Here is a 19,912-nt window from a genome sequence, read left to right as displayed (position 1 = left end):
ACAGAGGACAGAACATGGATAACGAGATCCATTGTGACGGTAAATTATGAATCAACTAGTTGCGATAGCAAGAAGCGGAATGGTCATACCTCGGTTAAGTCGGTATCAGTTATAAAATGTTTCTTCTTTTCTTGGTTGCATTCCTGAAGAGCATGAGAGCTTGTAGCTGCACTTGGTGGCACGTTCCCTCCTCGAGGACACCTGTCTTCGGTTCTTCTTCGCAATTGCATCTTGAAGCATCCTTATGCCGACAATGCACCTACAAAATGACCAAAAATAAAAAGGTAAATATTTACATGCACAGCCAATCATTTACGCACAGAACAAAGGGAGAGAATTTTGCAGTGATCACATTAAAAAAAAAAAAAATCCATTTCCAGTTTTCAACAATCTATATCTATATATCTATAAAAGTGAACGTGTCTGTATATCTGTGTGTCTGTGTATGTATATTTCCCTACGCAAAAAAATCTGTTGATTTTAAGTCTACAGACTCAAAATTTAATATACAGGGTACTGAGATTTGGGAAAATCTTTCTAATCCGTTTTCGGCCAGAAATTCGGCTGTTAAAGGGTCAAAGTTCAACAGTTTGACCTTTGAGAACTCTACCAAACTCCTCCAACAATTTCAGGTCTAAACACTTGAAATTTTAGATATAGGTTCCTTGGATATGGATATAACTTAATAACTTGTTTTGAGCCCCAAGCAATAAATGTTAAGGGATTATAATAGGGGTCAAAGTTAAAAAAAAAAAATTGACCGTTTTTTTTTTCTCTTTTTTTTGGGGGGGAGGGGGTTAGGGGGCTCAACATACACCTCCAAACGCCCGGGCAACGCCAGACTGAAATACTAGTAAATAATAAATTGATAATTTGTTTTTTAAAATGCAATTTTCAACAATCTATATAATATGTTACCTGTTCCTACCTTGGTTAGTCATGCCATGGTAACAGGTGCGTTTAGATGAATAAACCGAGTTTGTTACGGCTGTAGTCCCAGTAATTCAGGTGAAATAAAATGTAGAAATATTATTATAAAAACTTTGGGTACTTGTACAGTTTAATCAAGACATTAAAAACTGAAAATATCGAAGAAAAAAAAAAAAAAGGTTATATTGTACGTATCCGTTATGGAACGAAGTTCTATGAAAAAAACTTCACTTAATTTCATCAAGTAGTTGGGGTTTTTTTACAGCGAAAAAACAATTTGTTATGGTATTGAGCAAAAGGTTCGATTTTTAGGAAGACAAGGTTGTAATAAAGATGGGAAGGGAGTCTCGGCGCTTTACATTGAGTTATCTCCCCAGGGCGTGTTAAAAATTTTCATAATGGCTGACTTCAACGTGCTGTCATAAAAACGTGTTTTTCCGCTGTAAAAAAAAACAAAAAACTACTCGATCAAATTAAATTAAATTTTTTTTCGGAGATCTTCAGTCCAAAATGAATACGTACAATATAACCTTTTTTCGATATTTTCATTTTTTAATGTGTTGATTAAACTGTACAAGTGCCAAACTTTGACTGTGTTTCTATCAGATTGTAAAGACAGGAACAAAAACAAGAATTAGTTAATGCACGCGTTACACATTGAAAAAGGCTAAATACAAATTTTTGAAATCCAAACTGCTTAAAAAACAATTCAAAAGTAAAATTTGCAAAATTTAACTTTATATAGGCCAATCTGGCAACCCTGGACAAGAATATGAAAGTGACCTTAGCTCATTTGTACATTATGCTTTGAAAAAGGCTAAATACAATTTTTGAAGGATAAACTGCTTCAAAAAAAGTAAAATTTGCAAAATTTACTTTATATAGACCAATCTGGCAACCCTGGACAAGAATATGAGAGTGACCTTAGCTCATTTGTACATTATGCTTTGAAAAAGGCTAAATACAATTTTTGAAGGATAAACTGCTTCAAAAAAAAGTAAAATTTGCAAAATTTAACTTTATATAGGCCAATCTGGCAACCCTGGACAAGAATATGAAAGTGACCTTAGCTCATTTGTACATTATGCTTTGAAAAAGGCTAAATACAATTTTTGAAGGATAAACTGCTTCAAAAAAAGTAAAATTTGCAAAATTTAACTTTATACAGACCAATCTGGCAACCCTGGACAAGAATATGAGAGTGACCTTAGCTCATTCGTACATTATGCTTTGAAAAAGGCTAAATACAATTTTTGAAGGCCAAAACTGCTTCAAAAAAAAGTAAAATTTGAAAAATTTACTTTATACAGACCAATCTGGCAACCCTGGACAAGAATATGAGAGTAATCTCTACATAATATTCTGCTGATGTAGCCTCGTTTTGGAATATCATTATAACAATATTTGATTATTGTTGCAATAGTGTGAGAAAGGAACTTGCTAGTAATTTTGACGTACAGCAGTTCTTCACCAAAGAAAGAAGTCAGCAAAACGGTACAAAAAAAAAAAAAACTGAGAATATTCAAAGGGTCAAAAGATACATTGACTAAAAAGTTACTTGACCTTTTGGCTAGGAACAAAGTGTAGTATCTGTTTGGATACTTCCCAGATCGTAATATCTCAGATTCGCAAGTGTAGTATCTGTTTAGATACTTCCTAGATCGTAATATCTCAGATTCGCAAGTGTAGTATCTGTTTAGATACTTCCTAGATCGTAATATCTCAGATTCGCAAGTGTAGTATCTGTTTAGATACTTCCTAGATCGTAATATCTCAGATTCGCAAGTGTAGTATCTGTTTGGATACTACACTTCATCTTTTCTGTCCTCAGTCAGTAACGGAGAAACCCTTCATGACGGAAAAATTTATTTTACTTTCGTTCCTATCCAGAGTGCCCCTTTTGGGATGCTAGATTTTCCCCATATTAAAAACCAACTTTGTCCCTCATGGGGAGGCAAAAACACTCAAGAAATAGTCTGAATAATCTAAAATGGAAATCTGTGGCCACATCTGGACAGGAGCTGTTCGACGGACCCTATCTAGCCTTGATAGAGGTTAAAACTGGCTTTGAAACCTAGTGATGCCCTTTTCTCTTCCCTGCAATCTCTTCCCACAGAAGAGACGTTACGAGCCTGTCCCTGCTCGATCATTATTTTCATGGCACGTACGACTGAACTCCAAATTATGACCCACCCCGTTGCCAAACTTTCGCAAAAAAAAAAAAACCCACTCAACTAACTACAACCACTATAAACGATTTCCTCCAATCTAAATCTGGCCTAAATCTAAACACAGATTCCATGAACAAAGCCTCTTTCCCAGAACTACCCACCTGTGGGCTTGCTTACCAGTTGATTACAACATGGTAACCTTCAAATCCAATGTAAACAAATTCTTGTTGAGCCGTCCCCATAAATAATCAAATTCTACCCAATTTACACCATTAACGATGACTACATTAACACCTTATATTCATTAACCATTGTCCTTGAGTGGTCTTCGGGCCTTGATAAATGGCGACTCCCAAGTAGAAAAAAATAAAAAATTAATTATAAATCTTCATCTCAAAATTCAGAAACACAAACAATGCTTAAAAAATTCTGCTAATTTTTTTTTTTTTTTTAATTCACGAATATGTAGGTAAAAAAAAGTTTTTTTCCTAGTTGTATTTGCCTTAAACTAATTTATGTTGCTAGTAGTACTGATTATTTCCCTTTTTTTAAAAAAGAGGGGAGAACACCTGGATAGAGAGATTGGGTGGCAAGATGAAGAGCGTTAGGCAGCAAGATGACTTAAATTTCTGCATGTTGGTACAGTCAGGGAAACAGGGAGTAGTTGTAAAAAGATCAAAACCCATTAAGTTTTGTGTAGTCCTATCTTTAAAAGGAGAGAAAATGATGAACTGATGCTATCGCATGGTATCACTTAGCTGAGCTCGGATCTAGTAACAACAACAGTTAATGTGCACATCCCTCCTGCATTCGGCCAAACAGTGTAGCCTTTTCACATGCAGATAAAGGCAACAACCTGCACAATCATAAATACTTTCGTTTAAGATTATATATACATATACTAACGGGGGTACCCGGTGTTGCCTGGGTGTGTGGAAGTGTAGCAAGGAACCCCGGCGGGGGTTGAGGGGGAGATGAAAAAAAAGTGGTGGTGGGGGTCAAAACAACAGTAGGCAGTTTGGGTGAAGAGAGGTGTTAAAAAAAAAAAGTGGTAGTAGGCAGGCAGGCTCGAACCGTAACACGAAGGAGAAAAAAAAAAAAAAAAAAAAAAAAACATAGGTTTTTTCCGATGTCTCCATCGCGCAACCAGAAGTCGAGAATGTTGAAATTAAGCGTAGTAAATCCAACAGAGATGATGACTTGCGAAAATATTGACAAAAAAAAAAAAAAAAAAAAAAAAAAAAAAAAAAACCCGACTCCTCCTTGTACAAAACTGTCCAGTTGAGGGTGAAGGAATGAATGTTTTTGGCCAATTTTTTGATATTTGCCTCCCTAAGAATTGCGCTTCAAAACGATATTGATCTCGTGAGGATCCGTCGCGTGTGTCAAAAACACACATATATACACACACACACACTTTACCCGTTATCTAGGTTATATATATATATATATATATATATATATATATATATATATATATATATCCTCTACAATTATTTTTTGATTTATATTTTTGCATTCTTTCTTTTATGTATTTTCTTCTCCAAAGATTTCATTTTTTATTTATCTTTTACATTCATAATAAAAAAAAGAAAAAACTGAAATTAGGTCGAGAGAGAGAGAGAGAGAGAGAGAGAGAGAGAGAGAGAGAGAGAGAGAGAGAGAGAGAGAGAGAGAAGAAATAGGGTAGAAAAAAAGAGAGAGAGGGATAAATGGGAGAAGAGAAAGAGAGAAATAGGGGGGATAGATGAGGGAAGAGAAAGAAAGAGGGATAAATGGGAGAAGAAAATAGAAACAGAGGAAGGATAAATGGAGGAAGACAGAGGGGTGAAATGGGAGGGAGAGAGGGGGGGGAATGGGAGGAAGAGAGAGAGAAGTGGGAGAAAGAGAGAGAGAGAAGTGGGAGAAAGAGAGAGAGAGGGGGGATGGGAGAAAGAGAGAGGGGGGAATAGAGAGAGGGGGGGAATGGAGGAAGAGAGAGAGAGAGAGAGAGAGAGAGAGAGAGAGAGAGAGAGAGAGAGAGAGAGAGGAAATGGGAGGCAGAGAAAGAGAGTTAGGGAAATGGGGGGGGAGAAAAGAGAGTGAGGGAGAAATAGAGAAAGGGAATGAATGGGGAGAGAGATAAAAAATTTGAGGGATGATTAAAATGGGTGGGGAGAGAAAATGGGGAGCGAGAGAAAATTAGAGTGTAGATAATACGGGTAGAAAATAGGGGGAAAAGAGAACGGGTGATGAGGGAGAATATGAGAAGAGAGAAAATGAAAGAATAGGAAAGAGGGGGAGTGTCAAAGAAAAAAGGCGATGGCAAAAGGGGTTGGTGGGGATCTTTTCCAATCAATAAACTCCCTCAAAAAATAGCACAAAGAGGCTGAGTCATTGATTGGTAACTTTTTCGGCTGGATTTGATTAATGGCTGAAGCAGTGTTATTTCTTGTTTAGTTTTGAAAGTTGGCTCATCTGATTATTTGTTGTTGAACAGCTTAACAGCACACATAGCTTGGCAGATAGATAACAATGGACACCACCAATCATTTTAAGCTGTTAGTTAATTCTATATTAATATCAAATTCAATCTCTAACTTTACTGTTATATAAAAGTCACTATATGCGTGTGTTCCTTCTTCAGGGGTTCTGAAAAAAATAGGGGTGCCTTTCGGGTTAAAATGGCTAAAATTAACACTTTTGTGCTTATTAAAAAAAAATTGATGCCTTGGATTTTTATAAAATTTTTGTTTTTTTATATGTCGTGATAACTCTTGGGTACGCCCCAGGGACTCTTTTAGGGCTAATATAAACACTCCATTTTGGGGACTATCTATTATACCATATTTGTCCAAAATTTTGCGTGTATGTCTATTTAGCAGTTTTGCATGGTGTTGAACTCAAATTTAAACATGTTAAGGCCTTGGGGATTTTTGGGGCTAAATGGGGTGGAATGGGGCAAATGATGGACTTAGTCATTTCTTTTTTTTTTTTTTGCATAGTGCAGAACTCAAATTTACATATGTTAAGGCCTAAAACTGCACCGTTTGTTCATTTTCACCAGGATTTGACATCTCCTGGGGACTTTCGGGGCTAAATGGTAGGGGGGGATGCTGAACTTAGTCATTTTATGCTTCATTTACTGTGCACTCACAGGGGACCATGCATACTTCACTTGTTGATTATTATATTGTACTCAATATATTGTCGTGATTTCAAAAGTTTAAAAAATATATAACTTGCCATCAGCTAGAATTGAAACCGAAACATTTAGCTCTCTCGCAGTATTCGCTACAATTTGAGCTAACAACAAATGCATGTCAAAACTTGACAAATCAACGCAGTTAACTGAATAAATGTACATTTGTGCATGCGTAGGGTATACACATTACGTCAAACTATGCTCGATAAGTTCCAATTTTCCAATTTTGACCCCCTTAACAGCTTTTTTTGTTTTTCTGGCTAAAAACCAAATCGATTTTCTCACACAGGTCTGAATGCCCTATATATCAAGTTTTAAGTCTGTAGACCAAAAACTGACCGAATAGTTTAGTAGAGACCGTTCTATAGATAGAAATAGGGGAGGAGAGAATAAGGGGAAGAAAATGAGTGTAGAACGAAAATGAGGTGGGAAAGAGAATGGTGAAGGAGGGAAGATGATGAAAGGGAGAGAGAAGATGCTCCAAATGCTATGCAATTATGCACAATGTAGAAAATATGCACAAATAGAATTGTGCATCATGTATACGCAATAACCCTTATCTCCTAGTGGCTTCCGGGCCTTGATAAGTGGTGACTACTTTGTAAAAATAACAAAAAAAACATTTCTTTCTTAGCGATACAGGTATGTGGAACTCTGTTCCGTTTGCCTGCTTTCCAGCATGGTCATATGGTCATCTTCAAGTTCAACGTAAACAAATTCTTGATGAGCCGTCCCCCTTAAGTAATCCAATTTACCAAATTTCCACTACTAACGATTACCACGATATTGTCCCATTGACTACAGTACACTCATTAACCCTTATCCTTGAGTGGCCTGAGCCTTGATAAGTGATTACTCCTTTGTAAAAAAAAAAAGAAAAAAAAAATTTCATTATTTGAGCAATTATATGGAGTATATGTCTACTCGCCAGAATGTAACATTTACTTTTGTTGGCTACAGATTATTCCATGGTTCTTGCTCCACCACAATGCTTAAATACCAATCTGTGCTGCGGCTGAACAGACCAAACCTACAATGATATACATTCACATTAGACCCTCTGCATAATCACATTGGGGCTTGTTCAGAGACGTACCGGCAATCCCCTTGTGTTTTGCAGTCCTGAATAACGCTACATATCCTAAGCTACCAAATTTCTCATACAAGGCGTTTGCTGATTAGTCTTTACAAGGCAATGATTCGCACCCACTTGGAATACAGGTCCCTTGTGTTCGCTGAAGTTGACAAGGTGTTCTGATTCTCTTGAGCATCTATAGCGTCATCCCATCAGATATATACTACATATCTACTGCCGCGACCCTGTTCCCTCTGGAGTAAATGTTTGGATTAGATCTGCTGTCTACTCGCTGGAATGTAACAGTTACTTCTGTTGCCTATGGATTATTTCATGGTTCCTACCCCACCACAATGCTTAAATACCATTGAGCTGCAACTGAACAGACCAAACCTATGATGATATACATTCATATTAGACCCACTTCATAATCACACTGATGTTTGCTCAGAGATGTACCTGTGATCGCCTTTCACATTGTGTTCTGCAATCTTGAACGTGCTACCTCAGAATTGTGTGAATGAACATGTATCACTGTAACATTTCCGGATTTCTGTATTGTCTAACTATCGTGATGTTTCTAAGTTTTATGCATTCTCTAGTTAGCTTAGTAGCTTCTGTGCATTGCTGTTTTATAGCTATGACTTAATAAAGGAATATAAAAAGCATCTCAAATTATCACTTGCAAAAAAAAAAATGATCATTTTTGCTTAGTTGATGGTAGTTACATCCTTTACATAATCGTCTCCAATTGCCTAAGCATCTAAATACACACCTCTTTAAACAGACATCTTTAATATTGATAAAATGTATATTAAGTGCGTACAGCCTCTTTTTATTGAATCAAAAGATTATCGGTACTACTAATGTCATCAATATATATATATATATTATATATATTATATATACACACACACATATCTACATACATATACACGGTGGGTTAGGGTTAGGTGTTTTAATGTACTCAAGCTAATCTATATATATAAAAGCGAAAATGTGTGTTTGTATGTATGTATGTGTGTTTGTATGTCTCGCAAAATCTTTCGACACGGGTCACGGATTTTCACGAGATTGGTTGGTATCATTTTAAAGTTCTAACCTTCGCCCGACAAATATCGAAAAATTGGCCAAAAACATTCATTTCTTCACCCTAAAATTTACTTCGCTTATTCTTATGTTTTGATTACCCCCCACCCCCCACCCAAGCACACACACCTCTAAACACCCGAGCAACACCGGGTATCCCCCCCCCAATAAAAACTAAAATGCATAATATGAATGGACTATATCTAGTAAGCATTAAGATGGAAGAAACATTTTATTTTTTTTAAATAATTTTTTCTATCAATCTACTTCTACATGAGGATTTTACGTGATTCTGAAGCAAGAGTTGCTCAGATACTAATATCGTCATGATTGGTCGGAAATTATTTACAGTTTTGGCAGAATTTCATTGCTCCCAAGCAACTTAATTTTTACTTAAAACGATACTTTAATAATAATAATATATATATATATATATATATATATATATATATATATAGTCGTATTTGTAGTATTTTGAATTTTACTGGGTTTATATAATTCAGAAATCGTTCATATACCAATAAATTTTAAGCCAAAAAGAGATGACTTAAACTGTAAGCTACAAAATTATCATATTTCATAATTGAGCATTCATATATTGTTTTAATAAAAACCAAGACATCAAAGAATGGATTGATAGCAACAAATAGTGTCTTTCATCATTAGTTACAATTGTTTCAAAACTATTCGGACAAATTCAAACATTACGTTGTTCGAAAATTTTCACAACAGTCTTTCTTCAGCCTTATTGAATAAAAAACACTTTAACAATAAAACATTATGGAAACCGTTTCCCTAATAAGGAAAAGAAAACCAGCGAAAATATTTTACCTATATCTCATCCTTGCAAAGTATATCATTTTATATATATATATATATATATATATATATATATATATATATATATATATATATTAGTATATAGTTTTGAAAATAATAAGCGGAAGTTTCTCGAGGGCTCTTTCGGCTATCATTTCATCAGGAGAAAATCGATAGCATACAAAATAATATTGTGTCGAAAATAAAGAGTTCTAATGGGGAACTTAGTACGGGGACACTAAAATAAATTTATTAACGTTTAAAAACGATTAAAATATTGACACAACGAGGGACGAAAAAAAAAAAAACGAGAGAAAAGATTCAAAGTTCCCCAAAGAGAAACAATGCGTTGGATGTTTCCTTTTGCCGGCACAAAGAAGGTTGACGCACCGCAGTAGAGACAGACTCCAAAATCTTATATATATTAGTGTTGAGACGATTAATTGGAATCGGAAATATCGGAAGATTTGCGGGTATCGGAATCAGAAAAATTGATGTCTATTTTCCGATGCCAAAACAATTCCTTTTCTTTTTTTTTTTTTAATTATATTTTGCTTTAAACCAAAATCTTCCATTGCTGATAATAATGATACAATAAATATTTGTTGATTTTAACTCATCAGCAAAGCTAAAATCGATCATCCTTCACGAGTGCATTTTGACGTTTTGGAAAATATCTGCATATTTAACATGTGTTATTACGAAAATCGGGGAAAATAACAATCGTACACTTAAATAATTAGAGATTTATAAAGAATCGGAATCGGAATCAGTAATTGTATCGGAATCGGGAAAAATATTGGAATCGTCCCGTCACTAATATATATATTATGAAAATAAACAATTACATAAAGATTGTTAGTAAATAGTCAATTACTGAACATAAACATGTCATCTCTGATCCACTTAAGCCAGAACAATAACAACAGGTTTGATCATGGGGGGGGGGGTTCTATAAGGTGTTCATTCAATGAAACTCAATATCACAAATCAGTCAGTTTAATGTGTGAAATATGAAAAAATACTGCTATTTCCTTACAGTTACTGGAGGGGAGGGGGCAATAATGAAATTTTGCTGTGAACAAAAATCAAAATGGTACTGCTTTACAATTTGTCATTGTGCAAAGGAAGCCAACTAAGAGGTTCGTTCATTTTTTTTCATCTCATAATTTAGGACTCTCGATCTGACGATATTTTTTTTATTAAATCAAAACATTACAAAACAAAAAAAAAAATCCGACGAATTCTTTTAAATGTAACAAAGTTGATAATATCAATAATACAAAATTTGAAGGCTTATTGTGCTAAGAAAATGAGCTTGGTATCATTGTTTATGTTTTGTAATGCTTGGTGTGGTCACATAAATTTTTAGACAATGAAAATTAAATTTTGGTTCGGAATACGTAATAAATAGGGTTGTGACAACAGAATACTCTTTTCATTCTTTTGACTCTCGGCTGTATATCCGACACAGTTAGACACACTTAATCCAGCGAGAACCACATCCATCTATATAAAAACATATAAGATATTAACGGATATATACTCGAGAGTCAAAACAATGAAAAGAATATGCTGTTGTCACAGACCTAGTAATAAAACACGAGATTATAAGTTTCTTAATCCAATTTAATCCATGATAGAAATCTAGCTATGGATCAGATTTTTTTTTTAATAGCAAATCTAATATATAAAAGGCACTACGTCTGTCTGTCTGTCCCCATATTTTCAAACTTTTATCTCTTCTGAAACTAAAAGTCGCAGAGCAATGCTAGGAGCCTCAAATGATTGGATTTTTTATGGATCATTCTTTTATGGGTATTTAGCCGGTGAAAATAGTTTTTAAGGGGTCAGAAAATGGGTCGAAAAAATCGTTACATATTTTGTACATTCATCTTAGTTTAGTTTTAATTTTTAATCAGTTCATATGCGTGTCACATTGGTATAGTGGTAACATTACCAGCTTTGAATGCTACAGTTTTGCTTTCAGTTTCGATTCTAGCTGATGGCACCCAAATACTTTTTTTTTATTTTTGAAATCACGACTCTATAATAATATATATGAAATCTAAACAAATTAAAATATCATATTTAAGCGTATTTTACACTCAAGCAACGGTGAGTTCCTCCCCAATAGTCAATTAAAAAAAAAAAGAAAGAAAGAAAACTCAGATTAAGATCATTCAAAAAGAAACAATTTTATAATATAAAAAATTTCAGCACTTACACATTTTATTTATTTATTTTTGGTTTCTATTTTTAGAGATGTCCCCTGAGAACAGGAGAAGACAATTCAAGAAGTCCTTACAAAAGTTTTAATTTTGTAAAAATAAAAAATAAAATAATAATAATAATAATAATAAATGAAAACATTATTACCTACTTAAGTGACATGTCGAAATAAGTAAAGTCATAGGGTGCTTTTGTCAATTAGGGATCTTTTAAACCTACACATTTCAGGTGAAAACATTATTACCTACTCAGGTGTACTGTCAAAATATGTAAAATCATAAGGTATTTTTGCTGATTGAGGATCTTTTAAACTGATGCATTTCAGGTGAAAACATTACATACTTACAGTACATGTTGAAATTAGAACAAATTTTCAAACGCATTTCAGGTAACAACATTATTACCTACTCAGGTGTACTGTCAAAATATGTAAAATTATAAGGTATTTTTGCTGATTAAGGATCTTTTAAACTGATGCATTGCAGGTGAAAACATTACATACTTACAGTACATGTTGAAATTAGAACAAATTTTCAAACGCATTTCAGGTGAAAACATTATTACCTACTCAGGTGTACTGTCAAAATATGTAAAATTATAAGGTATTTTTGCTGATTAAGGATCTTTTAAACTGATGCATTTCAGGTGAAAACATTACATACTTACAGTACATGTTGAAATTAGAACAAATTTTCAAACGCATTTCAGGTAACAACATTATTACCTACTCAGGTGTACTGTCAAAATATGTAAAATTATAAGGTATTTTTGCTGATTAAGGATCTTTTAAACTGATGCATTTCAGGTGAAAACATTACATACTTACAGTTCATGTTGAAATTAGAACAAATTTTCAAACGCATTTCAGGTAACAACATTATTACCTACTCAGGTGTACTGTCAAAATATGTAAAATTATAAGGTATTTTTGCTGATTAAGGATCTTTTAAACTGATGCATTTCAGGTGAAAACATTACATACTTACAGTTCATGTTGAAATTAGTACAAATTTTCAAACGCATTTCAGGTAAAAACATTATTACCTATTTATGTGTAAGTAAATAAATAATATAAGTAAAACCATAGTGCTTTTTTTAAATTAGGGATCTTGTTAATCTATGCATTTCAAGTGAAAACATTATTACCTACTTACATGCCATGTTGAAATAAGTAAAATCATATAGGGTTTTTTGTGGATTAGAAATTTTTTAAATACACATTTCAGGTGAAAACATTACCTACTTACATGTCATGTTGAAATTATTACAATTTCCAACACATTTCAGGTGAAAACATTATTAGCTACTAAAGTGTCATGTTGAAATAAGTAAAGTCATATAGTGTTTTTTGTGGATTCGGGATTTTTTAAACCTACACATTTCAGATGAAAATATTATTACCTGCTTACATGTCATATTGAAATTTATACAAATTCTAACGCTTTTTAAGTGAAACATAACCTACTTAAGTGCTATGTCAAAATATTTACAATCATAGGGCGCTTTTGATGATTAGGGATCTTTTTAACCTACGCATTTCAGGTGAAAATATTATTACCTAGTTACATGTAATGTTGAAATAAATAAAATAATACGGTGCTTTTGGTCATTAGGGATCTTTTTAATCTACGCATTTCAGGTGAAAATATTATTCCATAGTTACATGTAATGTTGAAATAAATAAAATAATACAGTGCTTTTGGTGATTAGGGTTCTTTTAACCTGTGCATTTCAGGTGAAAATATTATTAGCTAGTTACATGTAATGTTGAAATAAATAAAATAATACAGTGTTTTTGGTGATTAGGGTTCTTTTAACCAGTGCATTTCAGGTGAAAATATTATTACCTAGTTACATGTAATGTTGAAATAAATAAAATAATACAGTGTTTTTGGTGATTAGGGATCTTTTAACCTGTGCATTTCAGGTGGAAATATTATTACCTAGTTACATGTAATGTTGAAATAAATAAAATAATACAGTGTTTTTGATGATTAGGGTTCTTTTAACCTACGCATTTCAGGTGAAAATATTATTACCTAGTTACATGTAATGTTGAAATAAATAAAATAATACGGTGCTTTTGGTGATTAGGGTTCTTTTAACCTACGCATTTCAGGTGAAAATATTACCTAGTTACATGTAATGTTGAAATAAATAAAATAATACAGTGTTTTTGGTGATTAGGGTTCTTTTAACCTGTGCATTTCAGGTGAAAATATTATTACCTAGTTACATGTAATGTTGAAATAAATAAAATAATACGGTGCTTTTGGTGATTAGGGTTCTTTTAACCTACGCATTTCAGGTGAAAATATTATTACCTAGTTACATGTAATGTTGAAATAAATAAAATAATACAGTGTTTTTGGTGATTAGGGATCTTTTAACCTGTGCATTTCAGGTGAAAATATTATTACCTAGTTACATGTAATGTTGAAATAAATAAAAAAATACAGTGTTTTTGGTGATTAGGGTTCTTTTAACCTGTGCATTTCAGGTGAAAATATTAGTACCTAGTTACATATAATGTTGAAATAAATAAAATAATACAGTGCTTTTGGTGATTAGGGTTCTTTTAACCTACGCATTTCAGGTGAAAATATTATTACCTAGTTACATGTAATGTTGAAATAAATAAAAAAATACAGTGTTTTTGGTGATTAGGGTTCTTTTAACCTGTGCATTTCAGGTGAAAATATTATTACCTAGTTACATATAATGTTGAAATAAATAAAATAATACAGTGCTTTTGGTGATTAGGGTTCTTTTAACCTACGCATTTCAGGTGAAAATATTATTACCTAGTTACATGAAATGTTGAAATAAATAAAATAATACAGTGCTTTTGGTGATTAGGGTTCTTTTAACCTGTGCATTTCAGGTGAAAATATTATTACCTAGTTACATATAATGTTGAAATAAATAAAATAATACAGTGCTTTTGGTGATTAGGGTTCTTTTAACCTACGCATTTCAGGTGAAAATATTATTACCTAGTTACATGTAATGTTGAAATAAATAAAATAATACAGTGCTTTTGGTGATTAGGGTTCTTTTAACCTACGCATTTCAGGTGAAAATATTATTACCTAGTTACATGTAATGTTGAAATAAATAAAAAAATACAGTGTTTTTGGTGATTAGGGTTCTTTTAACCTGTGCATTTCAGGTGAAAATATTAGTACCTAGTTACATATAATGTTGAAATAAATAAAATAATACAGTGCTTTTGGTGATTAGGGTTCTTTTAACCTGTGCATTTCAGGTGAAAATATTATTACCTAGTTAAATGTAATGTTGAAATAAATAAAATAATACAGTGCTTTTGGTGATTAGGGTTCTTTTAACCTGTGCATTTCAGGTGAAAATATTATTACCTAGTTACATATAATGTTGAAATAAATAAAATAATACAGTGCTTTTGGTGATTAGGGTTCTTTTAACCTACGCATTTCAGGTGAAAATATTATTACCTAGTTACATGTAATGTTGAAATAAATAAAATAATACAGTGTTTTTGATGATTAGGGTTCTTTTAACCTGTGCATTTCAGGTGAAAATATTATTACCTAGTTACATGTAATGTTGAAATTAATAAAATAATACAGTGTTTTTGATGATTAGGGTTCTTTTAACCTGTGCATTTCAGGTGAAAATATTATTACCTTGTTACACGTAATGTTTAAATAAATAAAATAATACGGTGCTTTTGGTGATTAGGGTTCTTTTAACCTACGCATTTCAGGTGAAAATATTATTACCTAGTTACATGTAATGTTGAAATAAATAAAATAATACGGTGCTTTTGGTGATTAGGGTTCTTTTAACCTACGCATTTCAGGTGAAAATATTATTAACTAGTTACATGTAATGTTGAAATAAATAAAATAATACGGTGCTTTTGGTGATTAGGGTTCTTTTAACCTACGCATTTCAGGTGAAAATATTATTACCTAGTTACATGTAATGTTGAAATAAATAAAATAATACAGTGTTTTTGATGATTAGGGTTCTTTTAACCTGTGCATTTCAGGTGAAAATATTATTAGCTAGTTACATGTAATGTTGAAATAAATAAAATAATACAGTGTTTTTGGTGATTAGGGTTCTTTTAACCAGTGCATTTCAGGTGAAAATATTATTACCTAGTTACATGTAATGTTGAAATAAATAAAATAATACAGTGTTTTTGGTGATTAGGGATCTTTTAACCTGTGCATTTCAGGTGGAAATATTATTACCTAGTTACATGTAATGTTGAAATAAATAAAATAATACAGTGTTTTTGATGATTAGGGTTCTTTTAACCTACGCATTTCAGGTGAAAATATTATTACCTAGTTACATGTAATGTTGAAATAAATAAAATAATACGGTGCTTTTGGTGATTAGGGTTCTTTTAACCTACGCATTTCAGGTGAAAATATTACCTAGTTACATGTAATGTTGAAATAAATAAAATAATACAGTGTTTTTGGTGATTAGGGTTCTTTTAACCTGTGCATTTCAGGTGAAAATATTATTACCTAGTTACATGTAATGTTGAAATAAATAAAATAATACGGTGCTTTTGGTGATTAGGGTTCTTTTAACCTACGCATTTCAGGTGAAAATATTATTACCTAGTTACATGTAATGTTGAAATAAATAAAATAATACAGTGTTTTTGGTGATTAGGGATCTTTTAACCTGTGCATTTCAGGTGAAAATATTATTACCTAGTTACATGTAATGTTGAAATAAATAAAAAAATACAGTGTTTTTGGTGATTAGGGTTCTTTTAACCTGTGCATTTCAGGTGAAAATATTAGTACCTAGTTACATATAATGTTGAAATAAATAAAATAATACAGTGCTTTTGGTGATTAGGGTTCTTTTAACCTACGCATTTCAGGTGAAAATATTATTACCTAGTTACATGTAATGTTGAAATAAATAAAAAAATACAGTGTTTTTGGTGATTAGGGTTCTTTTAACCTGTGCATTTCAGGTGAAAATATTATTACCTAGTTACATATAATGTTGAAATAAATAAAATAATACAGTGCTTTTGGTGATTAGGGTTCTTTTAACCTACGCATTTCAGGTGAAAATATTATTACCTAGTTACATGTAATGTTGAAATAAATAAAATAATACAGTGCTTTTGGTGATTAGGGTTCTTTTAACCTGTGCATTTCAGGTGAAAATATTATTACCTAGTTACATATAATGTTGAAATAAATAAAATAATACAGTGCTTTTGGTGATTAGGGTTCTTTTAACCTACGCATTTCAGGTGAAAATATTATTACCTAGTTACATGTAATGTTGAAATAAATAAAATAATACAGTGCTTTTGGTGATTAGGGTTCTTTTAACCTACGCATTTCAGGTGAAAATATTATTACCTAGTTACATGTAATGTTGAAATAAATAAAAAAATACAGTGTTTTTGGTGATTAGGGTTCTTTTAACCTGTGCATTTCAGGTGAAAATATTTGTACCTAGTTACATATAATGTTGAAATAAATAAAATAATACAGTGCTTTTGGTGATTAGGGTTCTTTTAACCTACGCATTTCAGGTGAAAATATTATTACCTAGTTACATGTAATGTTGAAATAAATAAAATAATACAGTGTTTTTGGTGATTAGGGATCTTTTAACCTGTGCATTTCAGGTGGAAATATTATTACCTAGTTACATGTAATGTTGAAATAAATAAAATAATACAGTGTTTTTGATGATTAGGGTTCTTTTAACCTACGCATTTCAGGTGAAAATATTATTACCTAGTTACATGTAATGTTGAAATAAATAAAATAATACGGTGCTTTTGGTGATTAGGGTTCTTTTAACCTACGCATTTCAGGTGAAAATATTACCTAGTTACATGTAATGTTGAAATAAATAAAATAATACAGTGTTTTTGGTGATTAGGGTTCTTTTAACCTGTGCATTTCAGGTGAAAATATTATTACCTAGTTACATGTAATGTTGAAATAAATAAAATAATACGGTGCTTTTGGTGATTAGGGTTCTTTTAACCTACGCATTTCAGGTGAAAATATTATTACCTAGTTACATGTAATGTTGAAATAAATAAAATAATACAGTGTTTTTGGTGATTAGGGATCTTTTAACCTGTGCATTTCAGGTGAAAATATTATTACCTAGTTACATGTAATGTTGAAATAAATAAAAAAATACAGTGTTTTTGGTGATTAGGGTTCTTTTAACCTGTGCATTTCAGGTGAAAATATTAGTACCTAGTTACACATAATGTTGAAATAAATAAAATAATACAGTGCTTTTGGTGATTAGGGTTCTTTTAACCTACGCATTTCAGGTGAAAATATTATTACCTAGTTACATGTAATGTTGAAATAAATAAAAAAATACAGTGTTTTTGGTGATTAGGGTTCTTTTAACCTACGCATTTCAGGTGAAAATATTATTAACTAGTTACATGTAATGTTGAAATAAATAAAATAATACGGTGCTTTTGGTGATTAGGGTTCTTTTAACCTACGCATTTCAGGTGAAAATATTATTACCTAGTTACATGTAATGTTGAAATAAATAAAATAATACAGTGCTTTTGGTGATTAGGGTTCTTTTAACCTGTGCATTTCAGGTGAAAATATTATTACCTAGTTACATATAATGTTGAAATAAATAAAATAATACAGTGCTTTTGGTGATTAGGGTTCTTTTAACCTACGCATTTCAGGTGAAAATATTATTACCTAGTTACATGTAATGTTGAAATAAATAAAATAATACAGTGCTTTTGGTGATTAGGGTTCTTTTAACCTACGCATTTCAGGTGAAAATATTATTACCTAGTTACATGTAATGTTGAAATAAATAAAAAAATACAGTGTTTTTGGTGATTAGGGTTCTTTTAACCTGTGCATTTCAGGTGAAAATATTTGTACCTAGTTACATATAATGTTGAAATAAATAAAATAATACAGTGCTTTTGGTGATTAGGGTTCTTTTAACCTACGCATTTCAGGTGAAAATATTATTACCTAGTTACATGTAATGTTGAAATAAATAAAATAATACAGTGTTTTTGATGATTAGGGTTCTTTTAACCTGTGCATTTCAGGTGAAAATATTATTACCTAGTTACATGTAATGTTGAAATTAATAAAATAATACAGTGTTTTTGATGATTAGGGTTCTTTTAACCTGTGCATTTCAGGTGAAAATATTATTACCTTGTTACATGTAATGTTTAAATAAATAAAATAATACGGTGCTTTTGGTGATTAGGGTTCTTTTAACCTACGCATTTCAGGTGAAAATATTATTAACTAGTTACATGTAATGTTGAAATAAATAAAATAATACGGTGCTTTTGGTGATTAGGGTTCTTTTAACCTACGCATTTCAGGTGAAAATATTATTACCTAGTTACATGTAATGTTGAAATAAATAAAATAATACGGTGTTTTTGGTGATTAGGGTTCTTTTAACCTACGCATTTCAGGTGAAAATATTATTACCTAGTTACATGTAATGTTGAAATAAATAAAATAATACAGTGTTTTTGGTGATTAGGGTTCTTTTAACCTGTGCATTTCAGGTGAAAATATTATTACCTAGTTACATGTAATGTTGAAATAAATAAAATAATACAGTGTTTTTGATGATTAGGGTTCTTTTAACCTGTGCATTTCAGGTGAAAATATTATTACCTAGTTACATATAATGTTGAAATAAATAAAATAATACGGTGCTTTTGGTGATTAGGGTTCTTTTAACCTACGCATTTCAGGTGAAAATATTAACTAGTTACATGTAATGTTGAAATAAATAAAATAATACGGTGCTTTTGGTGATTAGGGTTCTTTTAACCTACGCATTTCAGGTGAAAATATTATTACCTAGTTACATGTAATGTTGAAATAAATAAAATAATACAGTGTTTTTGGTGATTAGGGTTCTTTTAACCAGTGCATTTCAGGTGAAAATATTATTACCTAGTTACATGTAATGTTGAAATAAATAAAATAATACAGTGTTTTTGGTGATTAGGGATCTTTTAACCTGTGCATTTCAGGTGAAAATATTATTACCTAGTTACATGTAATGTTGAAATAAATAAAATAATACAGTGTTTTTGATGATTAGGGTTCTTTTAACCTACGCATTTCAGGTGAAAATATTATTACCTAGTTACATGTAATGTTGAAATAAATAAAATAATACAGTGTTTTTGATGATTAGGGTTCTTTTAACCTACGCATTTCAGGTGAAAATATTATTACCTAGTTACATGTAATGTTGAAATAAATAAAATAATACGGTGCTTTTGGTGATTAGGGTTCTTTTAACCTACGCATTTCAGGTGAAAATATTACCTAGTTACATGTAATGTTGAAATAAATAAAATAATAGTGTTTTTGGTGATTA

The 19,912-nt window shown here is 31.7% G+C and overlaps 1 protein-coding gene across 6 annotated transcripts in view; it reads right to left on the bottom strand.

Annotated features, from left to right (window-relative positions):
- LOC145246116 (CTD small phosphatase-like protein 3) overlaps positions 1 to 19,912 on the bottom strand; it is a 203,397-nt gene that overhangs the window by 62,377 nt on the left and 121,108 nt on the right. For all 6 annotated transcript variants that reach the window (XM_080107950.1, XM_080107952.1, XM_080107951.1 and 3 more), the window contains one exon: positions 90 to 259. In XM_080107950.1, the coding sequence (XP_079964076.1) occupies positions 90 to 230 (141 nt within the window). In that variant the 5' untranslated portion in view covers positions 231 to 259. The remainder of the gene's footprint in view (positions 1 to 89; positions 260 to 19,912) is intronic.

The sequence above is a fragment of the Euprymna scolopes genome, chromosome 23 (assembly GCF_053919585.1).
Source record: "Euprymna scolopes isolate OS-2025 chromosome 23, ASM5391958v1, whole genome shotgun sequence".
Lineage (NCBI taxonomy): Eukaryota > Metazoa > Mollusca > Cephalopoda > Sepiida > Sepiolidae > Euprymna > Euprymna scolopes.
The sequence above is the reverse complement of the archived record's forward strand: the minus strand, read 5'-3'. Positions and strand labels throughout refer to the sequence as shown.